Below are 23,956 nucleotides of genomic sequence, written 5' to 3'. Positions count from 1 at the left end.
AAAAACAATATACTGGAGATTAGTCTCTAAATCGTAGCTATATCTATAAAGAGCTAGGCCAAAGGTGATGTGCTTGCAACGATAGGGCGTTCGCACATAGAGTTTGGGTATTTGTGGGCGTTTACCTGTAATTGGTTCATCACATTTGTTGTATCGGAACTAACGTTGCTTTTATCACTCAACGAAAGCTCCTTCATCGAATTATCTTCATCAGCCATGGAACTAAGTTTAGAACGCTCCCTCGTAGAATTATATATGCCCATTACATCACCAAATGTCCTGAAATTCAGTTCCATATTTCTCTTCGGGACTTTTGTCGTTCTTTCTTGCAAATAGCCGGTGAATCTTGACATGGTTAAAGCCATTGTATCATCAGTATCTTCTTCCTTCAAAGGATTGAAATCCTGAGTCATTAAATGGGCTATCTCCTCCTGAGCAAAATAGTCCACAGAGGGCAATTTAGGAAGTCCAAACATTAGCGAATTCATATCCGTTCTGTCTGTTTTGAATTGAACTGGACGCCCATAGAGTCTTGCACAGTCCATCAAGGGTATAATGAACCTAATCATTGCTTCTAAGTGATGGACACCGTGATGAGGCAATGGCCTAATTAAAAGTCCATTTGTCCGTGTAGTAAAGTTAGTTATGGGCTTCTTTGCCGATCTTGAAGTTAACGAACTTACGTGAGAACTGTTTCTTTTATGGCCTTTCGGTGAAAAGAAAGTTCTACTCTTTGGTGTAGTGTTGGGACTTTCATTATTCAGCGCCGCTGAGCTGCTGTCACCACTGCCATTGTTAGCACTACTGTAGACAGACCCATTATCCATTATATCAGTCAAATCCGTATCACTGCAGAAACGCACGTTACCAACAAGCTTTATCATTTGCAATCCTTCGAAGAACTCATTCATACTTTTAGAAGGTTCTGCTGAGTTGGCGTTATAGAAGAAAATATCTTGAACATACTCATTGTCTGGGATGAAAAACACGCAGTTTTTGCTAGATGTAGATTTGTCATCTCTATAAAATCTGATTTGATATTTTCCTTTCGCATCGTGGTCGCTATTGGTTTTAGGATTATTATTCTTAGACACTTTATCAATATGGCACCATACTTTAACCCAACCTTGACCGTCAATGTAAACCTCACACCAATCTTTAAAATTAAACGGTGAGTTCAAAATAACATGCATATCGGACATTCGCAACCCATAGGATGAAATGATTGTACCGGTCAAGGCTTTATATGTGGAAATGAACTCGAAAATTGAAATCATACATAACCTTTTGAACTTTTCTAGTAAGGGAAAATCGTTACATGTAACAGACAGCTGGCCCTTATTGAACTGTAGGAATTCACCAACGCTTGAAATCTCACACTGATTTATATTAGAAGAAGAATCTATGATGGACACATTTACGGCCCTTGCAGAGGAATCAGCAATGATTATATGGGAACCGACCAATGAAATTGATGTGGCTTCAAAAAAATGACCAGAAGAATCCTTAATATTCCATACTGCTTCAGTATTAGAAGATTGGAAGTAAACCTTATTTGCTTGTGCTTGCAAAATCTTGAATATAGGCTTAGTGGTGGCAAACAGCTCTGGTGGTAATTCCTGGAAGGGTCGAGAACTTATTGGGTGGCTTCTTGAACTTAGGCTACTGGCACTGCGGGAAAACTTAGGGAGCGAGCTCTTAATGCTAACAGGTTTCTTTAGCGAGTCTAGAAAGCCCATTGTGTATTTTTGATTGTGTTGTCTGTAGAAGTATTGCTATATAAAAATGAACTTTAATGCGTTGAGGTAGGTCCTGCTATGAATGATATTAAAGGGCCTGAATATGATAAAAATGCCAAGAATATATGAATTTGAGCCTTCTTGCTAAGTTATTTGAAAAACTAAAAAGATGTACGTTGGTAATAAGTTAACGAGAAACGGAAATGGAAGCAAAGAAACTTTTGACAGAAATGGATAAAAAGGGCTGAGTACAAGAACGAAACCAATCGCTTTATGCTATGTTTGAGAATTCCCTTTTTACCTTTTTTTTTACAGATGGCTCTGATTTTCAATTTCTCAAGCAAAGAGAATTTCCCGCAAACTGCACAAAAAGCAAAATAATCCGATTTCCAAACGACTGCGGCCTTGAGTAACAGAAAGATATTTCAAGTACTGCTAATCCTGGGACGCGAATACGCACACATACATGGAAACAGCATTCGGATACCGTGTGGCTGTGTATAAACGGACGATAGGATTATGAATGACGCCAGTACTCAGGTGAGTGGTGGTGGGTAGCTAACCCTATGATTTAAAGAGCACGGTCAATCTGCGCGATTTTCTGGGGGTGAGGGGTTGGCAGTATTTTTTTTGTCGTTTATTGATCGAGTTCATCTTGTCCAAATGATGGAACTTTGGAAGCGGGATGAAACCTTGTGTTGACGGTAGGTGGAGACGCATACAATGGCGTTGACGGCAAAACCTTCCTTTTGCCTTCGTTGGCGTTCTGGGCGACACCATACTCTGGAATATCTCCCAATAAAACAGGAAACTCGTTGTTCTCAATTATTTGCAAATCCTGCGGTGTTACACCGTTAATAATAAACTTTCTCAAAGACGTGAACTTCTTGTTCCCGTAGTTTTCTTCTACTTGAAAGACAATTGAACGTACGAGAGGTTTTAACTGAATAAACCATGGTGGTAAAGGTATTTGTTGGCGTATTCTAGAATCCGTCAACCTGTACTCAAATTTGGAAATCTTGATGTAATTTCGATCTCTCTTGTGAGGCTGCCCGAAACTGTATTGATTTGCCAATGCCTGCAATGCCTTGATCTCCTTGGTATATGTTAATTTAACGTACAATGATATTATCCTTGGTGCTGAGTTCATTATATGTAAGTTGTTAGTAAAACGGCCATGTATGTATGACATTTGGGTTAGATATAGAGGTGTTTTGAATCTAATAGCCCATGAACATTCGGGTTCGTTTTCGCATTGCCAGTAGGTCGAGGAGCTTTGTTTAGAGTCAGTCAGTAATTCTATCGGCTGAACCCCATTCCCTTGTTTCCAAGTCGGCGAAGTTAAATGATTCAATAATTTCGTTCCTTGAACATAAGTGGCAAAATCTAAATCATCCTCCCATTGGTGTTGATTGGAATTGTAAATTTGATGTATTAGTCTCTTCATCAATATGCTCGAATATTGCTGTGGTGCATTTGAATAATCCGACTGGACCTGCTGCTGTTGCGATTCTAACCTGTTCGTGATCTCTTTCCAAATTTCTTGTTTGTTGGATTGTAATCTTCTGTTCATTTCTTGAATGAAGTAATCCTTATCGATATACTGCAACTCATCCGAAAGAATTTCCTTTACATAATGATTCAAGTCATACTCCCAGCGATTTTCAGTACCGCCGGTAGTCACAATCCCTGGAGTCTCAATAACGTCTGAAATCAAAGCCGACAAATAATTGTGTAATTCGGGGATTATTAATAGCGATGAAGAATTGTTAATTACCACGGGTATCTCTTGGGGAAGATGTGTGTCTAATTGTTTCACTAATTGATCCTGCCATTGAGTAACATTTTCAACAGTAAACCTATCTCTTTGCCTCTGCAACTCACTCATAGAAGTTGAAATCGTGTCAACCTGTTTTGTCAATGAACTAATGTTATTCTCAAAATTGACCAAATTTGGAGGCAGTAGTTTCTTGATGTTTTTCTCGAACTGGGAAATGATGACTTTTACAGTTTTATCCAATTCTGAAGAATGCTTTTCGTCCCGCTTGCTTAATTCACTATATAAATGATTCACCTGTTTCTGTAGATTGATGAATGATTTACCTGGGGATGATATAGCACCGGATAAATTGCCGTCATCATCATTATTTCTGACTGCTGTTATAAAAAAAGATCCAAGGAAATAGAAAACAAAGAAGAGACCTCCATAAAAAAAATACTTTCCCCACGGCAACTTCCCGTCCTCACTAGAACTTCCCCAGCTTTCTTCAAGGTCAGAGTTTTCTTCCAAATCGTAGCTATCAGAATCACTATCCTCTATAAAACTCTTGTCTGCTTCATCTGTGTAGTCATCGTCACTATACCTGTCTGTCTCCTCTTCATCTTCATCAATGTACGGTTCGTCGTCATCATAATCATCGTCATTATTGTCTCCCTCATGATGACCTATCGGAACACCAAGATTTTTCTTGAACATCTCGTATGCGGAATCGTTCTCTTTATCCAGGTTGTAGTTCTTTGTTTCCCCGCTAGTTATTGTCCCTTTTTCGACAGCCGGAAGGCCGATCGTCTGCTCTCTATTAATTTTGTCCTTCAGCGCATCTGCGTACGCGGACTTTACAGTCTTATTGTAAAGATATTGTTTATTAGTCGCTTCTGTCTCTTCCCGCCTATACTCGTTTGTGTAATTCATTTCCACGCCCAGAGTAAAAGTTACTGTCAATTGGAAAAAAAAAAAACCCGTGAAATTTTGATATGCAGTATTAAGATAGTGCTATCCTAACTCCTTTGTATTCGTATCTAGTAAACCACACGAAATCCTTGTTGATAATTATTTCAAGATGACGATGTTTACATAGTTATATTGTATTCCTTTTTCGCGTTCCGCCCGCATCCTCAATATATAAACCCTTAAAAACAGGGGAACTGCAAGATTTTCAACCCTCATAAAAATATACTTGGCCTAAATAAAATTTACACAATGCCCTGATGGGAGTTACAGGTTTACGAAGCCCCTATTTTATCTTCTAAATTATATACTCCTTAATAACGAATTCAACAGGGAGTAGTAAGTGCCTGCTAACGCGTAGTGAAACAGTAGCATTCAATCAGCGTCAACGATTAATTGTTTGCAAACTGCTACATCTGATAGAAGAAAATACAATCTTTCCCCAACCCTAGGATGAGTGAACCCGAGGTGCCCTTCAAAGTGGTAGCTCAATTCCCTTACAAGTCCGATTACGAGGACGATTTGAACTTTGAAAAAGATCAAGAAATTACAGTTACGTCTGTTGAAGACGCAGAATGGTATTTCGGAGAGTACCAGGATTCCAATGGCGAGGTCATTGAGGGTATCTTCCCCAAAAGTTTTGTAGCTGCTCAGGTGTCTGAAAGTGGAGAGAAAGTGGAATCACCCGCGATTGCAGCTCCCACCCAACAAGATACTGCCCAACCTCAAGCAGAGCCAAAGGACCTCCAGGAGCCCGTTGCTTTCGAAACAAAAAAAGAAACTCCACCATCTGTGTCAGCACCAGCGCCAGCACAGGCTCAGGACGATTTATCTACCAATCGCGAAAGGAACATTCCTATGGATTCACCAAAGTTAAAAGCGCGATTATCTATGTTTAATCAAGATTTATCAGAGCAGGCACCTTTACCAAAATCAGGTCACTTGGATTTGGAAAATATACCTGTCAAAAAGACCATTTTGGCGGATGCTCCTAAGTACTACGTTCCCCCTGGAATACCAGCTAATGATACGTCCAATCTTGAAAGGAAAAAGTCTTTAAAAAAAAGCGAGAACAAGAGTGTTCCTGAACCAATTAATCGTGCGCAAGTGGAAAGTGGGGAAATGGAAACTGAAAATGATCAGTTGAAGAAAGACCAGCCTCAGATGAGCCTAAAAGAAAGAATTGCTCTTTTACAGGAACAGCAAAGATTGCAGGCGGCAAGAGAAGAAGAATTGTTGAGGAAAAAAGAAAAACTTGAGCAAGAACATGAGGGTAGTTCGGCTGATAAGGAAGAGCCCTGTTCAGAAACTGAAGAGGATAATGGAAATGAAGAGTCCAGACCAGAACTTGGTCTTGCGCCTGAAATTGAAAAAGACAGCGAACTCCAAATGGAATCGCTAGTACCTAAAGAAAGCACCAAAACCTCGTGCGAAGCGGATTTTGGCATGAATGACATAGAGAAAGAACAAATTATAGATGAATACGCAGAGGACAGGGAAAAAAGAGAAGTCCAGCAATCGCAAAGTAGCAAACCAAGTAAGGAACATGTTTCTGAGGAAAAGGGGTTAGGACAAACTTATGAAGAAGAAGATAATGATAAGGAAGAAGAAGAGGAAAATAGTGAAGAAAATCGAAGAGCAGCATTGAGAGAAAGAATGGCTAAACTATCTGGTGCAAGTAGATTTGGTGGCTCTGTTGGCTTCAACCCATTCGGCATGGCTTCTGGGGTTGGCAGTCAACCATCAGAAGAACCCAAGAAGAATCATCATAAACAGAAAGAGGCTGAACAGCTTCAAGAACTTCCTCATGCAATACCAGTTATGCCATTTGTTGACCCAAATTCTAACCCTTTCTTTAAAAAATCAAGTCCAACCGAAAGTGGCCAATTTTCTGAAAACACTACGTTGAACCCTCACACCATCGCACAAAATGAACAAAAGCAAGAGCATGGGACACACGAATATCACAACTTAGCTGTTGGCGGTGTTGCACCTACTGAGTATTCTGACAGTGACTCCGAAGAAGATACTGATGACCATGAATTTCAGGATGCAAATGATGGATTGAAAAGACATTCAGTGGTAGAGCAATCATCCCAAATAAGTAATATTAAGTCAGAAAATGTTAATTCCAAGAAAAAAGATATCCCTCAAGATTCACTGATGCCTCATGATACTACAGAACCCTCATCTGAAATCGTGAATGTACAACGGGATGCCATTAGAAACGCATTACCAGTCTCTCCCCCAAGACCAGGGGCCGGTCTTAACGGTGCAATGGACTCTTTGACTAAATCTACCCCAGAGAAACACAAAGAGGTATCTGAAAACGGGCAACATGATCTTTCAGCCCGGTCATCTGCATTACAGAAAACTATTCCCGATATCGCAGCATCAATTCCATCGGCTCCTATTATGAGTCTGACATCTAATATTGAGGACAAGCTACCACATCCTCCAGAACCTCCAGCACCTCCAGCACCTCCAGCACCCTCAGCACCCTCAGCACCTCCAGCACCCTCAGCACCTCCAGCACCCTCAGCACCCTCAGCACCTCCAGCACCTCCAGCACCTCCAGCACCTCCAGCACCTCCAGCACCTCCAGCACCCTCAGCACCTCCAGCACCCTCAGCACCTCCAGCACCCTCAGCACCTCCAGCACCCTCAGCACCTCCAGCACCTCCAGCACCTCCAGCACCTCCAGCACCTCCAGCACCTCTAGCGCCTCCAGCACTGCCCACTCAAATTGAAACAGAAGAATATACTAACATTCCTGACCTATCGGCATCTCCTCCTCTACCTGTAGCCGGGGAGTATCAGCCGATGCCAAAGGTTGCCCCGCCCCTTCCACGCGCACCACCAATACCACAAGCTCCCTCTGAATTGGAGGCTGAATCACCAATTACTCATGAAAATTTAGCGCGTACGGCTCCCCCACACGTCGCTGCTTCCACATCATCAGTACCAAGTGTACAACAACATGCACCAGCTTCGTTACTTTCTTGCGTAGAAAAAGAACCACCAACTTTACCGCACCATGCACCATCATCAACGGATCGTACTGTAGAGTCCTTCCATCAGTCAAGTATACCAAATGTGGCTTGTATGAGAAGGTCAACAACGCATGATGTAGGCGAGATGTCCAACAACATCAAAATCGAGTTCAATGCACAAGAAAGGTGGTGGATTAATAAAACTGCCCCACCTGCTATAAGCAATCTGAAGTTGAGATTTTTAATGGAGGTTGATGATCATTCCATTTCAAAACGACTACATCAAAAATGGATGGTGAGAGATTTTTACTTCCTATTTGAAAACTATTCACAATTAAGATTTTCCTTGACTTTTAACAGCGCAAATCCAGAGAAAACAGTAACTACATTTCAAGAACGCTTTTCATCACCAGCTGAAGCACAATCAGCACATATCCTGGAGGAATACGCCCAAAGATTCAATTCAAAGATTGTAGAAAAATCGCATTCGTTAATAAACTCACACATTGGGGCTAAAAACTTTGTGTCACAAATCATATCCGAATTCAAAGGCGACGTTATACAACCTATAGGGGCAAGAACATTTGGTGCTACTATATTAACTTATAAACCTGAGAGTGTAAATGAACAATTGATGGAGAACTTACAAAAAATTAGACCAGGGGACATTCTTGTAGTCAGGAAGGCAAAATTTGAAGCGCATAAGAAGATCGGGAAAAAAGAAATTGTGGACATTGGAATGGATACTAATATTCCATACTCGAGTGTTGTAACCGATTATGATTTTACGAAGAATAAGTTTAGAGTTATTGAAAATCAAGAAGGGAAGATCGTTCAAAATAGCTACAAGCTGAGCCATATGAAAACTGGGAAGTTGAAGGTTTTTAGATGTGTTGCGAGAGAATACGTGGGTTGGTGATTTCTTCAGTGCTTATGTAGAGACACTATGGAAGCTTTCGTTTTTACTCATTCCCTCCTCCTCAATTTCGTATTATTATTACCTAACTGTATATTGTTTATAACCTTTTACAGATGAAACTATATGAAGATTAAAGAATTGTTTCAATTATGCTTTTTTTAAACTCTTTTAAACGAAAACCATAATACACAAATTCTACCACGATAAAATACAACAATTACATTCTTTGTATATCTATCATTTTTTGTTTCGAAATATCCCTACTCTGAGATCACCCACCGTAGGCCTACCTTTGGAACCGACATCTTCTCTTTCTGAAAAAAACAATCCTGACTGCTGCATTTCTTAAATAATCCAATTGCAGAAAAGCCAAAAGTTGAATGCTGTTGAATGTTAACGTCACCTTAGTTTGTCTATTACGAAATGTATATTAACAAAAAAGACACCTTCCGGAGCAGAAATACTAAAAACAAAAAAAAGCACTGGTAAATGAAGGAAAGAAAAGGATAGGAGAATTGATAGAAGGACCCGAACAATGAGGGTATACTCTACACTGCTATCACAAAACTTAAGGACAAAACTGGTGGTTCGACCATCAACTGCTGTACATACTAACGATCCATTCGCAAAATTTATAGTAACAAAAGATACTGAGCCTCTTTCACTTTGCGACTTTCAAAAAAATGATTCGGTTAATTTAAAATTGGACTTGTGTGTTAGAAGTAGCACATTGAGCACATTTAATAGTTTGCAAAAAAAACAAGAAATGAACTGGGATCCAGTGAAATATGCTGCCAGTAAACTTCGAGGGGTAATTTCTCCCATTCAAGCGTATGTGACTATTGGCAAGAAGTTTTGTCCCCATTCATTGGTATACGATAGCAGGTTTTTTCAGCTTCATTATTTCCCTCAGGACCATTTCATGTCCTGTTTCAGAAAAAGCAAACCTGCCATAACAGTTAAATCCAACAAGAAATATTATTTAAATGGGAAAATCTTCAACAAAGATCAAAAGTACTTCAATGAATCCAGAATATCGAAATTAGATGAAGCGGAGCTGAGCAAAATTCATGCAGCAATGATGCGGCTAACAACTAAACATAGGAACAATATTCCCTCTGAGTTCGCATATTTGAGAAGAGATCTAAAATTAAAAGTGAAAATGATGTTTATCAAGGAGTGGTGCAGATTAAATGGTGATAAAGCCACTCGGGAACACAGCCATTTTGAAAAAAATTCGCATAATAGTACCATTATAGAAGACAAATCAAAGAAACGTTTAATAGACAATTTTGGTAGAAGTACTGTTGGAACAGCAAAAGATGGATATTATTTATATATCGTAAAAATTTTTCCTGATGAAGAAACACTAAATGATTTCAATGATGATGTCAACAAGAGTGTCCAAAAGGTTGCCAATTTAGATTGGGATAATTTCTTGACCTCAAAAAAAGGCCCAAAAGGCAAATCTTGGGTAGAAACATTCAACGACAGTATAAATGTTCAAAGCGTTAACAGGATACTCGAGATCAGCAAGTTTCCATTTAAACTACAAAGAGAACAGTTAAAAGATTAAGGAAGGTTAAACTTGTTCTTTTCTTACTATCACTACGTAAGTCATCCTTTATATTTTCAAGTATTTCATGGCACCGAATAAATAAAAAGAGGTTACTTCAAAACTCAGCTGTGCTTACCCTTTGCTCTTCCTGGAGGAAAAGAGCACTGAATCCCTACATTTTAAGTCTGTTACATGGTCCTCTTTTACGAAGAACAAACTTAATGAGTAAAAGTCATCGAAGTTAGCGGAAGCTGAAACACAGGGATTGATAATGAAATAGGATAATGAATGACAACATTTAAAACAAGAGAGTAAATAAGTACAACATTGTGTAAAAACTGTCGATTCCCTTTTTTAGATTCCTATATCCCGAGGAGGACTCTAGTACTGTTGGAATAAGTGATTACCACTATACATTTATTCATATAAATTGTTGTAGTTGATGACGAACATTCTTTAACATGATACTAATGATGTTGAGTAAATTAATACTAACATTCTTATGGTGATACCAATTTAAATGGAGTAGGGAAATTCTAATTATAGAATTTCCTGCACTAATAAGATAAAGATCTATTAATTGTCCAGAACTTAGTATATAAGAAGATGAGTTAACACTAAATTCTTATCATCAATACTCTGATTTATGTCTGAACCTTTTGGTTTAATACACCCAATCAGCGTGTGTTTTATATACCTCTCTTATATAGATTAAGAAGGAACGACTATTCTTAATTATTACAACTTACTAAACTACTAATTATCAACAAGTACATTGTATGCATATAATTTTCCTTAAATCGATAATGGATTCTGAGTACTTGTAGGAATATTATGATTATAGTTAAATGATTGATAGCAACCATAAAACAAAACATTAGCAACTATTAAACAGCGCAAGTGGTTTAGTGGTAAAATCCAACGTTGCCATCGTTGGGCCCCCGGTTCGATTCCGGGCTTGCGCATTTTTTACATCATATCCTGATTACTACGATAGGGTACTTTTTTTTCTTCAGTCCACTTAAAATGAATGGCATCTGATGTAACCATAAGAGGTTCGAGTTACGGAGCTCACAGCATAGACGAGATTATACAATGATTCATGCTGTTCTGATATGTATGTATAATCTTTCAAACCATTTTTTTTGAATTTACACCTACTAACAGGATTTTATCATACATAATAGTCAATAAAAAATGCCAACCAAGGTTAGTGAAATTTTACACGCCTGTAGATCTGCCTAAGCAAAAACTGCTATTGGAGCAAGTATATGAACTGATTTCCCAAAGGAATAGCGATTTTCAAAGTTCTTTTTTAGTCACACCGCCATCGCTTTTACTCAATAATGAAAGTAATAATGTTGAGGTAAACAATGAGGACATTCAGATCATCTACAAAAACTACGCTACATTGTATTTCACTTTCATCGTAGATGATCAAGAATCAGAACTAGCTATATTAGATCTAATCCAAACTTTTGTAGAATCACTTGACCGTTGTTTTACTGAAGTCAATGAACTTGATTTGATTTTCAACTGGCAAACTTTAGAAAGTGTGTTGGAAGAAATTGTACAGGGCGGTATGGTCATTGAAACAAATGTAAACAGGATAGTTGCTTCTGTTGACGAACTTAACAAAGCTGCTGAATCTACAGACAGTAAAATAGGAAGACTGTCGTCTACTGGTTTCGGGAGTGCACTACAAGCTTTTGCTCAAGGTGGATTTGCACAATGGGCTACTGGACAATGAAAAGTGCTTAGAAAAATGGACAGTTTCTTTGATTTTCAAGATCAGTGCATAAAAAGTATTCTAAGAGATTAACTGAAATAGGAATTCTCCAGTTTCATTAATGTGTAGTGGAACGCTGAGCGCTTCTTTCTTCCTTTATTCTATATAATGGCCGGATTAGGTCACTAAGTATAGATAATTTTATACATAATAATACGACGCTTTTGGGGGAATTGCTCTTACATTCAGAAAATTAACTTTCCGAACTATCATCCCTCTATCTGACAGAAAAAATCAGATTCCCATGATGACGTAAAAGTTAAAGAATAAATGCAACTAGGGATATATTCTCACAATACTATGTATCTATGGTGAATATAGTTTTATATATTATGTGTAAAGAGCACAGAAGAAAGTAGCCCAATAAGAAACTAAAAAGGTGCTATTTCATTTTATGAAGGCAGACTTTTTTGATCCTGAAAACACAGTCTTTCAGTTGCTGTTCAGATATGGCAAAATCCACTAAAATTTGCGATGCTATTTGAGTTAGAAGTCTACTAATGGCCTCCTTTCTAGTCGGCAGATGGTCATTCTTACGAGTAGATGAATGCAATGATTTATTGTTGTTCAAGAAAGACGTTTGTTTCGCATATCTCTCTTGTAAGTCTTCAATAAAGGTTAATTGATGCTTTGAGTCATTAGCTCCACTGCCATTATTAGTGCCCTGATCTAAGGGAAAGATCTTGTACAGTTTCCTTTTAGCAATTTTCTGATCAATTGTCATTTCATTTGAACCACTTTCGTTATGCAACGACTTTGTTTGTGTGGGCAAAAATTGCTTTTCCATCCAGTTCAGGTATTCTAGAGTCTCGCTATCAGACCATTGAAAATAATCGTTAGAAGTCGGTTTATCTGGGTAAACTGCGTTAACAATATTCTTGTCGATAGATTCACTAGTGGTTGTATGACGTGTTAATGATTCTATAAGAATAAGAATCCATTCTAATGTGTACTGTCGGTCCTTATCAAAGGAAAGGATCCAATTTATCGTGAGCATGAAATAAGAGATGACCCTGAGTTCAGCGTGGTTGCTTATTGGCCCCGTGTGGCGTTCATCCGTTCTTTCCCATAGCGTTAGGTTTTGGATGCCTGTCTCTTCTAATTCAATGACCTGCTTTGTATAAAAGTAGAACTCCGGTGGTAGAGTGTACTGCATCACCAATTTCAATAATAAACCTTGGCATGAAATCTGGGGGTTGAAGGATTGGTTGAAGTGGATCATACCACACACCAAAGCGATTTTGTTGTAAAATTGGCCATTGAAAGGGGGAATCGAACCTTCTAATATGGAAACATAGTAATTTGGCAGTCGGATTCTCCATGATTTCGGAAGTAATTCGCTTGCCTGGAAGTACGGCATCTTGGCGTTACATATCCACTTAATGTAATCACAAGTATATACCGGTAGAGACAAATGGGTGGATGCAAGGTAGAGGATGGATATCGTCGATGTCATGTGTAATTGGAGTCTAAGCCCCTCCTGTGATTGATCGTTAATTGTCTTCAATATTTTGAGCCATATTATCTTGACGACATTTTCGAATTTCTCAGGAAACCGCATTTCATCAATGAGCCAGCGGATCTGTTTCTTCAAAATGAACTGAAACGACTTGAGAAATAATAATTTGGCGTCATGACCGATGAGTTTTTTGGATTTCTTATGAGATCGCCTTTGCTGTTGTTGTAACAGTTGCGAGTTGGTGAGTTGACTAGATTGAAAGGTACCGGTGGCGTTAGTGGTAAGATTTAGACGTCTTGTGATAACACCTGCACCAACACCGTTGAGGTCATCTTCATCGTCGTTGAATTCTACGTCACCTTCCATGACATGGCCATATTGACAAGTTCTTCTTCCATCGATGATACGCCAAAGCCGCGACGGACAGTTGTCCGTACCACAGATGGGGCCCCTTATGAATGTGGACATTCCGGAGTGATATGTGAGTAGGTTCAGGCGCGGTTAGCTACTTTACAGAACATCTAGTTTTAGTTTTAGGTTTATTGTTTACTTATTTATTTTGTATGTAATTTTTTTTTTTTTTTTTTCCTTCACACAACTTGACTTTCTCAAGATGTTCCGATGCCTTTCACCAATATATACAGTATACACATGAACTCTGAAGCTAAATTCTCGTCAAACTATAATTTTAATTCGATGTAAAAAAAAACTTATGATTCAGTGTATATATATATATATAAATAAGAGGTGCAAAGGGCCTACACAGAGATGTTGAACTAAGGACAACAAAATATAGATAGTCTTAAAAGTCTTCGTTGAAGGTGAAAGCACCGGCTTCTTGGTTAGTCGACTTGGACATAACACCAGCCTTTTGGTAGTCAGAGACTCTCTTTTCGAAGAAATTAGTCTTACCAGCCAAGGAGATATTTTCCATAAAGTCAAATGGGTTTTCAACCTTGTAATATTTCTTGTTACCGAAGGCGACCAATAGTCTATCTGCGACGAACTCAACGTATTGGTTCATCAAGTCAGCGTTCATACCTAGCAGGGCCACTGGCAAAGCATCCAAGAAGTATCTTTGTTCAATTTCGACAGCCTCAGTGACAATTTTTTCAACAATGGCTGGGTCTGGTTTGTTTTTCAAGTGAGCGAACAACAAGCATGCAAAGTCAGTGTGCAAACCTTCGTCCCTGCAAATCAATTCATTAGAAAAGGTCAAACCGGGCATCATACCTCTCTTCTTCAACCAGAAAATGGAGGCGAAGGAACCGGAAAAGAAGACACCTTCAATGGAGGCAAAGGCGACCAATCTTTCACCAAACAAGGCGTCGGCGTCTTGGATCCATCTTAAAGCCCATTCGGCCTTCTCACCAATCTCTGGGATGGTGTGAATGGCATTGAACAAGAACTCACTTTCCTTAGGATCCTTGATGTAAGTATCGATCAACAAGGAGTACGTTTCCGAGTGGATATTCTCAATCATGATCTGGAAACCATAGAAACTCTTTGCTTCTGGAATCTGAACTTCGGTGGAAAAGTTTTCAACCAAGTTTTCATTGACAATACCGTCAGAAGCGGCGAAAAAGGCAAGAACTCTAGAAATAAAAAATCTCTCGTTTTCGTTCATTCTGTTGTTCCAGTCATGAATATCCTTCGACAAATCGATTTCTTCAGCCGTCCAGAAAGATGCTTCCGCACGCTTGTAAGCTTGCCAGATTTCATGGTATTTGATAGGGAAAAGACAACTTCTTTCCTTGTCTTCATTCAGCAAAGGCTCTTCCTTTTCCATTTCCTTCAGCTTGTGGCGGTGCACTTGATGAGATTTCAAATAAGCCTTGTGGTTTTCAGCGTCCTTGCTTAATTTCTCCTTAAGCATGTCTGACTTCACCCTGTTCTCCTCTCTCAATGTTTCCAATTCCTGGTTGAGGTTGGACTTGGAGTCCTTGATTTCCAAGTCGGACAATGCATTGGCAGCAGCTTTGGATGGCGTCTCTTTAGGCATGGTAATGGGGAAAAATAAATACTGTACTAAGTTGGATTCTTTGGTAGATACTCAATTGAGGAAAACAAATCGAAAAATGAACAACAACTAAAAGAGTTAAAAGAAAAACTGATGAGGAAAGAAACAATACCTACATTCAACATCTCATCTTAACGCGCAAACACTACCTCTATATATACCTACAAAACTCTCGCTCTTCCATTTTCCTGCTTCCTTCGTTTCGAGTTTCCAAGGGTATGTATGGTACGGTGCTATCTGCCCGTGTTTCCCCTCCTTTGCTTTGCTAAGAAAATTTTTCTTTTGTCAGCAGCAACAACACGCTACGCTCTGCGCTGTGCTACGAAGTGGTCTCTGTGGCAACGGGAACATTGTGCCCATGTCTCTCACAGAGGGGTCTGGGTGTGGGGCGTGCGCGTTCTCGTTGCCATGGCGATCGCGCATGGATGAGGTCTTTCCCCAAACGGTCGGCCGTAGCTCCGGATCTCCCCTGGTTGGCGCGTAAACAAAAAAAAGACACGAGAGAGAGGGTGGATGGCGCCAAATAGTGGAAGATCGAACGATTGGCAAGCACATATATGTTTACAGGTGTATGTGTATGTGTATGTGTATGTGAATGTGAATGTGAAATATATTCTTCTTCTTCTTCTTCTTCTTTCTTTTTCGAATGCGGAGGGGCAGTGCTCTAAACTTTGCCTGCTTCTTGTTCAACCTCGGCTTCCTGTGCAGAACGCAAAAGCGCGTGCGCGAGGAACGAGGAAGACAACGCTTTAGATTGGCTTTATTCTCTTTCACGTCCGTTGCGATAGCGATATGATATGACGAGAGTTTGAAAGAAAAAAGGTTACAGCAGTACACCGCGGTGTGTAGTAGAACCTAGATCTTGCTTGCTCCCGTCCGTGCCAGTAAGTGGTAACTTTGGTGAGAGACGACAAGAAACAATTAATCCAGTATTCACTTGCGGCAAAGGGAAAACACAGAGTCCAGATGAACAAAAAAAAAAAGTGATTCAAGAGGATTTTGGTGTCGATGCTCACTGGAGGCCGAACGTGACCGGGGTTTGGCGGTGTGAGCAGAACTTGAATGAGCGCATAAGGTTATGAAGTCTCAGGCCGAGGCCATTGGGGGAAAAACAAGCATTTGAGTAAGTGTTAGATAGGGTGTATGGGACGCACTTTTGAGGTTTGTCATGCAGGGTATAGTGTAGTTTAGTATTGTGTGTAAAATTTCGGCTGATGCGAGAACAGTAATCGGTGGCGGTGGCGGTGGCGGTGGCGACTCTTTTCTCTTTCTTATGGTTGAAGCGGTTATTTGGTATGCGTGAAAGTATTCGTTATAAGAGTGAATCCTTCTACAAGGGGAACACTTGTGTTGCTTCAGTAGCTCAGTAGGAAGAGCGTCAGTCTCATAATCTGAAGGTCGAGAGTTCGAACCTCCCCTGGAGCATTTTTTTACCTTCACGTGGGTGGAGGGTTTTTTCTCTTTCTCTTTCTCTGTCTCTCTCTCTCTCTTCTTTTATCTCTGCTCAGAGGCGAGAGGAGGAGAAGACACATTACACATATTTAGTTCGCACGAGTTGAGAAGGTTGCTCAATCGTCATCACTTACTGCATCTTTAGCATCTTCTGCTTTCTCGTTTCCTCAAAGGGACAATGCTAGAGAATACGGCGGATTATGACCCTCTAGAAGATATCACCAATATACTTTTTTCAAAAGAATCACTGGACAACATAGACGAATTGATAAATGTTACTAGAAGCTACAAAAAGCAACTGCAAGACGACATTCTTAAAGAGGAGAAGGAATTGAATGGCTCTCCTAAAAATCCCGCCGAAATGGAGATTTCCCTAAGGAAGGTTTTCCAAGATTTCAAAGAAACTCAAGATATCTCTGCTTCTACTGAATTGACAATTTCGAATCTGACAGAAGGCATTTCTTACCTGGACATTGCCAAGAAAAACCTCACCCACTCTTTAACTCTTTTCCAAAATTTAAAGATACTAACCGATAGCTATATACAATGTAATGAACTTCTTCCTCAAGGCTCATTCAAAAAAATGGTTTCTCCTTACAAGATAATGTGTTCCTTAGCTGAAAACACATTTGTCTCCTACAAATCGTTGGACGAGATAAACTATCTGCTAAGCTCGATATCGAGACTGAAAGCAGACACTTCATCCAAGATCAAACAAAACTACACTGCGCTCTTTTCCAGCAGTAATATCTCCGAGCATGACACAACGCTCACCTCCGAATTGCGCGAGGGCGCTTGTGAGTTGCTCGATTGCGATACAAGCATGAAGGCTCAAATGATAGATTGGTGTCTGGATAAGCTTTTATTCGAGATGAGAGAGATTTTTAGGGTAGATGACGAGGCCGGATCCTTGGAGAATTTATCGAGAAGATATATTTACTTTAAAAAAATTCTGAATAATTTCAACTCAAAATTTGCAGACTACTTTCAGAAAGATTGGGAAATGGCGGTTAGACTCACCACCTTCTTTTACAAAATTACACACAAGGATCTTCAAATATTACTGAAAAGGGAATTCAAAGACAAGAACCCTTCAATTGATTTATTCATGACGGCATTACAATCGACACTGGATTTTGAAAAGTATATTGATGTGCGATTTTCCAAAAGAATTAAAGAATCGAAATTAAGTTCCTGTTTTGAACCTTATTTGACTTTATGGGTGTCCCACCAAAACCAAATGATGGACAAGAAGATTCTTACCTATATGAGTGAACCAAAATTTCCTTCCAATGAGGCGGAATCCCTGGTGTTACCTTCTAGTGCGGATCTTTTCAGAACCTACCGTTCCGTATTGTCTCAGACGTTGGAACTCATTGATAACAATGCCAATGATGCCATATTGACTTCGTTAGCAAATTTCTTCAGTAAATGGCTTCAAACGTACTGTCAGAAGATTCTTCTTCCGTTACTACTGCCTGATAGTATTGAAATACAGGATAAACATGAGGCTGCCAAGTATACCGTTTTATTGATCAATACGTCTGACTATTGTGCCACGACAATAGATCAATTGGAAGATAAATTATCCGAGTTCAGCAGTAATCCTGAAAAAATTTCCAACAGTTTTGCGAAGACAAAAGGCATATATGATGATTTGTTAGCCAAAGGGAATTCTTTTCTCTTGAACCGCGTTATACCCTTGGACCTAAATTTCGTATGGAGAGAGTTTAGCAACAACGATTGGTCGAATACTACGATAGAAGATTATAGCAGATACATGATAACTCTCAAATCCGCACTAAATGTTTCCGCTTCAGTAGACGCCTCCAATAAACAACGGCTAGACCAACCTTCTACTTTGGCGTTTATTTTATCACATTTCAATAGAGATGTTTACAAATGGAACTTTTTAGACAAAGTAATTGATGCTGTGACTACTAATTTTGTAAGTTATATCATCCGCATTTTGCAACCCATCCCACCATTCTCCCTGGCAGGCAGCAAACGAAAATTTGAAACCAAAACCGTGGTCAATATCGGTGAGCAGCTTCTTCTTGATTTGGAATTGCTAAAGGAAATTTTTCACACTTTACCAGAAAATGTCAATAATGATTCTGACTTGCGAGAAAATACCTCCTATAAGAGGGTGAAGAGGCATGCAGACAATAATATAGGCCAACTATTGAAGTTTATTAAGCTGCTGGTAGCTCCTCTCGATTCCGCGGATGACTATTATGAGACCTACTCTAAACTGACAGATAATAACCCTGATTCAGCCGTATGGTCTTTTATTCTTGCCTTAAAGGGCATTTCGTGGGACTTAGCATTGTGGAAAAAACTATGGAGTGCGTACAACCTGGAAACTGATGAGACTGATGAAGGGAGCAAACCAGAAGATAATCGTGACCTTTTCATTTTTGAATGGGATAAAGCACTTTTAAGACAATTCGAAAGTAACTTGTCAAGAATTCAAGATCCAACTTGGTCAAAATTTGTGAGGCAAGACTTGAAAATATCACCACCTATCGTGAAGAGAGTAGTATCTACCCGTCAAATGCAGCAACATAAAGAAGAGCAAAAAAAGCAAAGCTTAAGCGTCAAAGATTTTGTTTCCCATTCCAGGTTTTTTAGTAGAGGAAGCTGAAAAAACCGCACGAAATATTTTACGGATGAATTACGTACTATAGTATAATATCTTCATAAATCTATATTCTTCTCTAGCAGTAAGATCGAGATTCTTTGTGGACCTTCATTTTCTTTTTGGTTAAGTCCCATTAGTATTTATAGCTTACCTGTGCCCCCACTTTATGATCATTTGTAGAAAATGTTTTGAATTGGACCACTTCACCATCTGTTATTTCTTTACCATCGGAGTCAGCCCATTCCAAAGGAACTTTGGCATCGGCATCCGTATATGCTAGTACTGTGAACGTATAGCCACCTTCTTTTGTTAGCTCCGGCAAAAAGGTAACGCTCGAGGTTATTTGCCTGATCAAAGCTCTGATTTGTGATTGTGTTGTATTCAGGTCTACAACCTCCTCTTCGTCTCGACTACTGCTAGAAATATGCTGCACATTGAAGGACCACCTTTCCACAATTTCTCCTTCATCCTTGTCGACAACGCATAGTACTAGTTGATTACATTTGCCACCCAGAAGCCACCTGTGAACTTGTAAAAGAATTTTCCGGATATAATCTTTAAGTTCGTCATCATGCGTCTTTAGTAGCGTTAAATCATACTTTTTCACTGTTACAAAATCCTCTGCTGGATAGACGCCTCTTTGGTACAGAATGGAATTAATGCTGTACTCGAAAAATTCTGTGACTGTCCTTGTTGAACCCTTCAGTGATATTGACTGTGACATCAGAAGTGTGTTGATGGTGTTCCTTTATTGTAGTCTTCAAGTTGGTTGTATCGTTTATTCATTATCAATCATTCTTCGGAACGATTTTTTACTCTTGAAATGTTAAATCAATAAATCGAATATGTAAATATTCGAAAAATAAAGACAAAAAAGAAAAACGGATCAAAGTCATTCGAATATACTTTATTGATACCGTATAACATATCAGTGAACTAATAATGGTATGTACATTGTGGTTATTCGCTATACAATGAATCCTATTTTTTTACTGACTGCTAAGCACTCTTATATATTTGCCACATTAATCAGCACGGCATTAAAAGGAAAGATTGGACCAAAGAACTACTGAGACAGAAAAGAGTTCAAGACGAAAAGAAGATATACGAATATAAAAGCTTGACTGGAGATGTTTTGAGTTTGAGGGACGAGTATATTTATTCTACTGAGGCTCTGAAGAAAACATCGCTACTTTTAGAGAAAAATCCAGAGTTCAATGCTATTTGGAATTATAGGAGAGATATCATAACTAATTTGGCCTCTGAATTGGAAACTAGTTTCTGGGACAAAGAATTGATCTTTGTAATGGTTCAATTGAAAAGCTACCCTAAGGTCTACTGGATATGGAATCACAGGCTTTGGGTTTTGGAACATTATCCTGGGGATTCACCAAAGGTTTGGCAAACTGAACTTGCTGTTGTTAATAAGCTACTAGAACAAGATGCAAGAAATTATCACGGGTGGCACTATCGTAGAATAGTTGTTGGAAACATAGAAAGGATCACTAATAAAAGTCTTGACAAGCAGGAGTTAGAATACACGACAACAAAGATTAACAATAATATTTCAAACTACTCTGCATGGCATCAAAGAGTACAAATTATAAGCAGAATGTTTTTAAAAGGAGAAATTAAAGAACAAAAGGAGTATATTCAAGCAGAAATCTCCTACATTATTAACGCCATATTTACCGATGCGGAAGATCAATCCGTATGGTTTTACATTAAGTGGTTCATTAAAAACGACATTGTTTGCAAAACATTGGATAAAGAAGAATACCTTCAAATGATAGAGAATTTAAGAGAAAACGTTTTGTTAATTAATAACGATGAAATTGAATTTAGTGGAAAGCAAAACATTTGGTGCTTAAAGATCCTATTAGTGATAGAAGACATTCTGGAAGAAAATAAAGCCTTGAAGGAGAAAAACTCGAAAGAATATTTGCATCAGTTGATAAATGCTGATCCATTGAGAAAAAATAGATACTTACATCTTCTGGAGCATCTTAAGTGAAGTTATGCCTGCGTCCGCATGTATATGGCGAAATCGATTGATAAAAACGGACTCTTCGCCACTCCCTGAAAGGCTCAGAAATATACATGTATATGTTCTTTCTTATTATAGTATTGATGATATACCTATAACTTGAACAGAAAATAAGTATAGTGGCGTTGAGAGTTGTTAATGTATACAAGTTATGAATTCTATAAATAATAATATGCAAGAGGTTTTAACCTTGAATCAATTTGGCTGTCAAAGACTCTAAATCTTCCAAAGTTTGTGGTTCTTCCACCTCAATAATGTTATCATCGACTGGATTGGATGGTTTGTTACCGTGGGAATAATCGACAGTTCTAGCTTTCTTTTTTAAGCGACCCTCTGACTCAGACATATCATCGCCGCTCATATCATCGCTTAAGTTACCTGTTCCTAAATAAGCTACTGGCTTTCCTTCCTCTTCCTCCCCAGAAAATTCATCTTCCATAGCAGCTTCCATATCTCTTCTCATTGCTTCTAGTCTCTTTCTCTTCTTCTCTTGTTTCTTTTCCTTAGCCACCTGCTTGTCAATATTGTCAATATCTGCCATCACTGCAGACTCTTTGTTTAAAAATTCTGTCTTTTGAACCTCCGCATCGCCTTTCTTATGGAATTCTTCCTCATCTTCTAATTCATAAACCGGATGCGCTTCGCCCTCATCATCAAATATTAGTTTGCTAGCGTTGCCTTTGGAAGACAGGGATGCTTTCTTAGAAAGTGCCTTCTTCTGTGCTCGCCTTGAAGTAGGAAGGGTTAAAGCTGGTAACTCGGCTTCATTTATTTCATGATTTGTACGCTTGACAGAGATGAAATCTTCGTCTTCGTCTTCCTTCGCCTGAGCTTTAGTTATATTTAAATAATGTTCACTCAAGATGGTTTGGTTCTTACGTTCAAACATCTTATCATATTTTGTCCTTGGTTGTTTCGATTTGTCATCAATTACTTCGCCGTCTTCATTTGCCTTTGATAAGATGGTTAGCTGTCTTGGAGCATTTTTCCTTTCTTTGGCTTGTTCAATGGTCTTCATACCCTTCATTTTGATTTTTGGAGCACCCGGTAAACCAAGAGAGTAAGCAAATTCTTCTGTTGGTAATTCATCGAATTTGAAAACTTCTTTGTCTTTTTGTACATAGATAGATCTCACGTACGATATGAATGCCTTTTGTCCTAGATATTTTAACTCTGGATCCTTGAATAGTAATGATTGCAATTGTGGTTTGATGGATTTTTTCTTCGATTGTTTTATATTTAGTTTGCTTGGTTCAATCTTCCTTATCTGTAATCTTTTTAGGAACGCTTCCTGCTCTTGTGGAGTCAACATAATCAATGACTTACCTTTTTTACCATAACGGGCACATCTACCAACTCTATGAATATATGTGTCAACGTCCTCTGGACAATCAACTTGAACAACCCAATCAACTGCAGGAAAGTCGATACCTCTAGCAACAACATCTGTGGCAAAAAGGCAGACTTGTTGAGCACGATTAAATTTGTCTAAAGTTTCTGTTCTGGCACGTTGTTTTTGTCTACCGTGTAGATGCATTAAAGAGATACCAGGTTGCATTTTCCTAAATGTCTCATAAACAAAGTGTACTTGTTTAGAACTTGATAAAAAAACAATCATTTTGCATTTTAAATGTGATTTTATGAAACTGAAAAGAATATCCAATTTGTCTGCCAAAGTAACTTCAATATACGATTGTTGTAAAGTTTCGGGAGTAGACGACTCGTTGCTAACGGAGCCATCCATAACGTCATGTGTACCGACGGTTTTATAATCTGTCAATGACAGCCTAGCCAAATCAGCAACGGATTGAGATTGAGTGGCTGAGAATAATAGCGTTTGTCTGGATGGTGACAGAGTGCTTACTATAGCATCTAGCGTTTTTTTGAACCCCATATCTAAACATCTGTCAGCTTCATCAAGAACAAGCATTTGTAAGTTGGAAGTATTTAAACCTACAGCTTGGTCTAAATGCTGTAAGATACGGCCAGGCGTACCGATGAGAATGTTAATTCTGGATACTCTTTCCAGTTCAAATTTAACGTCTTTACCCCCAATAACTAACCCAGCTGAAAATGAAGTGTGACTACCTATTTTAGTCAATACCTCGTATATTTGCATAGCTAATTCTCTTGTTGGAGATATAATAAGGGCACCCAGTCCGTCGAATTCGGTCCATTTTTCGCGGTATAGTTTTTCGATAACCGGAATTAAAAATGCTAACGTTTTACCAGAACCTGTCTTTGCAGCCGCTAACACATCGTGACCTTGCAAGGACACTGGAATAGAGTCTGCTTGGATCTCTGTGAGTTTTATAAAGGATGATTCCCTTAAGCCTTTCAAAGTAGGATCACTAATGGGAAGGTCTTTAAAGAATTGGGCCTTAGTTATCTTAGGGTCATATTCATCAATTTTAGTTTTCAAGTTTTCAATGTATTCATCTTCCTTTTGACGTAAAGTCTTCCTTTGAGAGGTATTTACTCTACTTCTCTTTGCCATTTCAGTATTAGATTCTCGAGCTTTTCAACTCTTTTTAATAGAATGTTTTAGCAGAATTCTCATTAATGATGAGATGAGATGAGCTAAAACACTTTCTTTTCTTAGTGAAAA

General features: G+C 38.8%; 11 protein-coding genes and 2 non-coding genes across 13 annotated transcripts; 7 read left to right on the top strand and 6 right to left on the bottom strand.

Annotated features, from left to right (window-relative positions):
* Window positions 1-53: 53 nt before the first annotated feature.
* On the bottom strand, window positions 54-1,739 carry TPH3 (Tph3p; the record flags this gene model as incomplete). Its single annotated transcript, XM_056223506.1, has 1 exon — window positions 54-1,739. One exon carries the CDS (start codon window positions 1,737-1,739, stop codon window positions 54-56), a length of 1,686 nt encoding a protein of 561 aa, XP_056077518.1.
* A 637-nt stretch (window positions 1,740-2,376) lies between these two features.
* Window positions 2,377-4,431, bottom strand: MPS3 (Mps3p; the record flags this gene model as incomplete). The annotated part of the gene is made up of 1 exon (XM_056223505.1): window positions 2,377-4,431. The coding sequence occupies one exon, from the start codon at window positions 4,429-4,431 to the stop codon at window positions 2,377-2,379; it is 2,055 nt and encodes a 684-aa protein (XP_056077517.1).
* Window positions 4,432-4,920: 489 nt separating this feature from the next.
* BBC1 (Bbc1p) lies at window positions 4,921-8,379 on the top strand (the record flags this gene model as incomplete). Its single annotated transcript, XM_056223504.1, has 1 exon — window positions 4,921-8,379. The coding sequence occupies one exon, from the start codon at window positions 4,921-4,923 to the stop codon at window positions 8,377-8,379; it is 3,459 nt and encodes a 1,152-aa protein (XP_056077516.1).
* A 535-nt stretch (window positions 8,380-8,914) lies between these two features.
* Window positions 8,915-9,955, top strand: PET130 (Pet130p; the record flags this gene model as incomplete). Its single annotated transcript, XM_056223503.1, has 1 exon — window positions 8,915-9,955. The coding sequence occupies one exon, from the start codon at window positions 8,915-8,917 to the stop codon at window positions 9,953-9,955; it is 1,041 nt and encodes a 346-aa protein (XP_056077515.1).
* Window positions 9,956-10,831: 876 nt separating this feature from the next.
* Window positions 10,832-10,902, top strand: Smki_10.trna13G. The gene has a single exon. It is a non-coding gene; the product is annotated as a tRNA-Gly (tRNA).
* A 130-nt stretch (window positions 10,903-11,032) lies between these two features.
* Window positions 11,033-11,687, top strand: APS3 (Aps3p; the record flags this gene model as incomplete). Its single annotated transcript, XM_056223502.1, has 2 exons — window positions 11,033-11,054; window positions 11,125-11,687. 2 exons carry the CDS (start codon window positions 11,033-11,035, stop codon window positions 11,685-11,687), a joined length of 585 nt encoding a protein of 194 aa, XP_056077514.1.
* A 421-nt stretch (window positions 11,688-12,108) lies between these two features.
* Window positions 12,109-13,653, bottom strand: RRN7 (Rrn7p; the record flags this gene model as incomplete). Its single annotated transcript, XM_056223501.1, has 1 exon — window positions 12,109-13,653. One exon carries the CDS (start codon window positions 13,651-13,653, stop codon window positions 12,109-12,111), a length of 1,545 nt encoding a protein of 514 aa, XP_056077513.1.
* A 334-nt stretch (window positions 13,654-13,987) lies between these two features.
* RNR2 (ribonucleotide-diphosphate reductase subunit RNR2) lies at window positions 13,988-15,187 on the bottom strand (the record flags this gene model as incomplete). Its single annotated transcript, XM_056223500.1, has 1 exon — window positions 13,988-15,187. One exon carries the CDS (start codon window positions 15,185-15,187, stop codon window positions 13,988-13,990), a length of 1,200 nt encoding a protein of 399 aa, XP_056077512.1.
* Window positions 15,188-16,557: 1,370 nt separating this feature from the next.
* Smki_10.trna12M lies at window positions 16,558-16,630 on the top strand. The gene has a single exon. It is a non-coding gene; the product is annotated as a tRNA-Met (tRNA).
* Window positions 16,631-16,835: 205 nt separating this feature from the next.
* Window positions 16,836-19,304, top strand: VPS53 (Vps53p; the record flags this gene model as incomplete). The annotated part of the gene is made up of 1 exon (XM_056223499.1): window positions 16,836-19,304. One exon carries the CDS (start codon window positions 16,836-16,838, stop codon window positions 19,302-19,304), a length of 2,469 nt encoding a protein of 822 aa, XP_056077511.1.
* A 130-nt stretch (window positions 19,305-19,434) lies between these two features.
* MAD2 (spindle checkpoint protein MAD2) lies at window positions 19,435-20,025 on the bottom strand (the record flags this gene model as incomplete). Its single annotated transcript, XM_056223498.1, has 1 exon — window positions 19,435-20,025. The coding sequence occupies one exon, from the start codon at window positions 20,023-20,025 to the stop codon at window positions 19,435-19,437; it is 591 nt and encodes a 196-aa protein (XP_056077510.1).
* A 218-nt stretch (window positions 20,026-20,243) lies between these two features.
* BET4 (Rab geranylgeranyltransferase BET4) lies at window positions 20,244-21,315 on the top strand (the record flags this gene model as incomplete). The annotated part of the gene is made up of 2 exons (XM_056223496.1): window positions 20,244-20,246; window positions 20,335-21,315. 2 exons carry the CDS (start codon window positions 20,244-20,246, stop codon window positions 21,313-21,315), a joined length of 984 nt encoding a protein of 327 aa, XP_056077509.1.
* A 217-nt stretch (window positions 21,316-21,532) lies between these two features.
* HCA4 (RNA-dependent ATPase HCA4) lies at window positions 21,533-23,845 on the bottom strand (the record flags this gene model as incomplete). The annotated part of the gene is made up of 1 exon (XM_056223495.1): window positions 21,533-23,845. One exon carries the CDS (start codon window positions 23,843-23,845, stop codon window positions 21,533-21,535), a length of 2,313 nt encoding a protein of 770 aa, XP_056077508.1.
* Window positions 23,846-23,956: the final 111 nt, after the last annotated feature.

Source organism: Saccharomyces mikatae, assembly GCF_947241705.1.
Source record: "Saccharomyces mikatae IFO 1815 strain IFO1815 genome assembly, chromosome: 10".
Lineage (NCBI taxonomy): Eukaryota > Fungi > Ascomycota > Saccharomycetes > Saccharomycetales > Saccharomycetaceae > Saccharomyces > Saccharomyces mikatae.
This window is presented reverse-complemented; position numbering and strand designations above follow the sequence as displayed.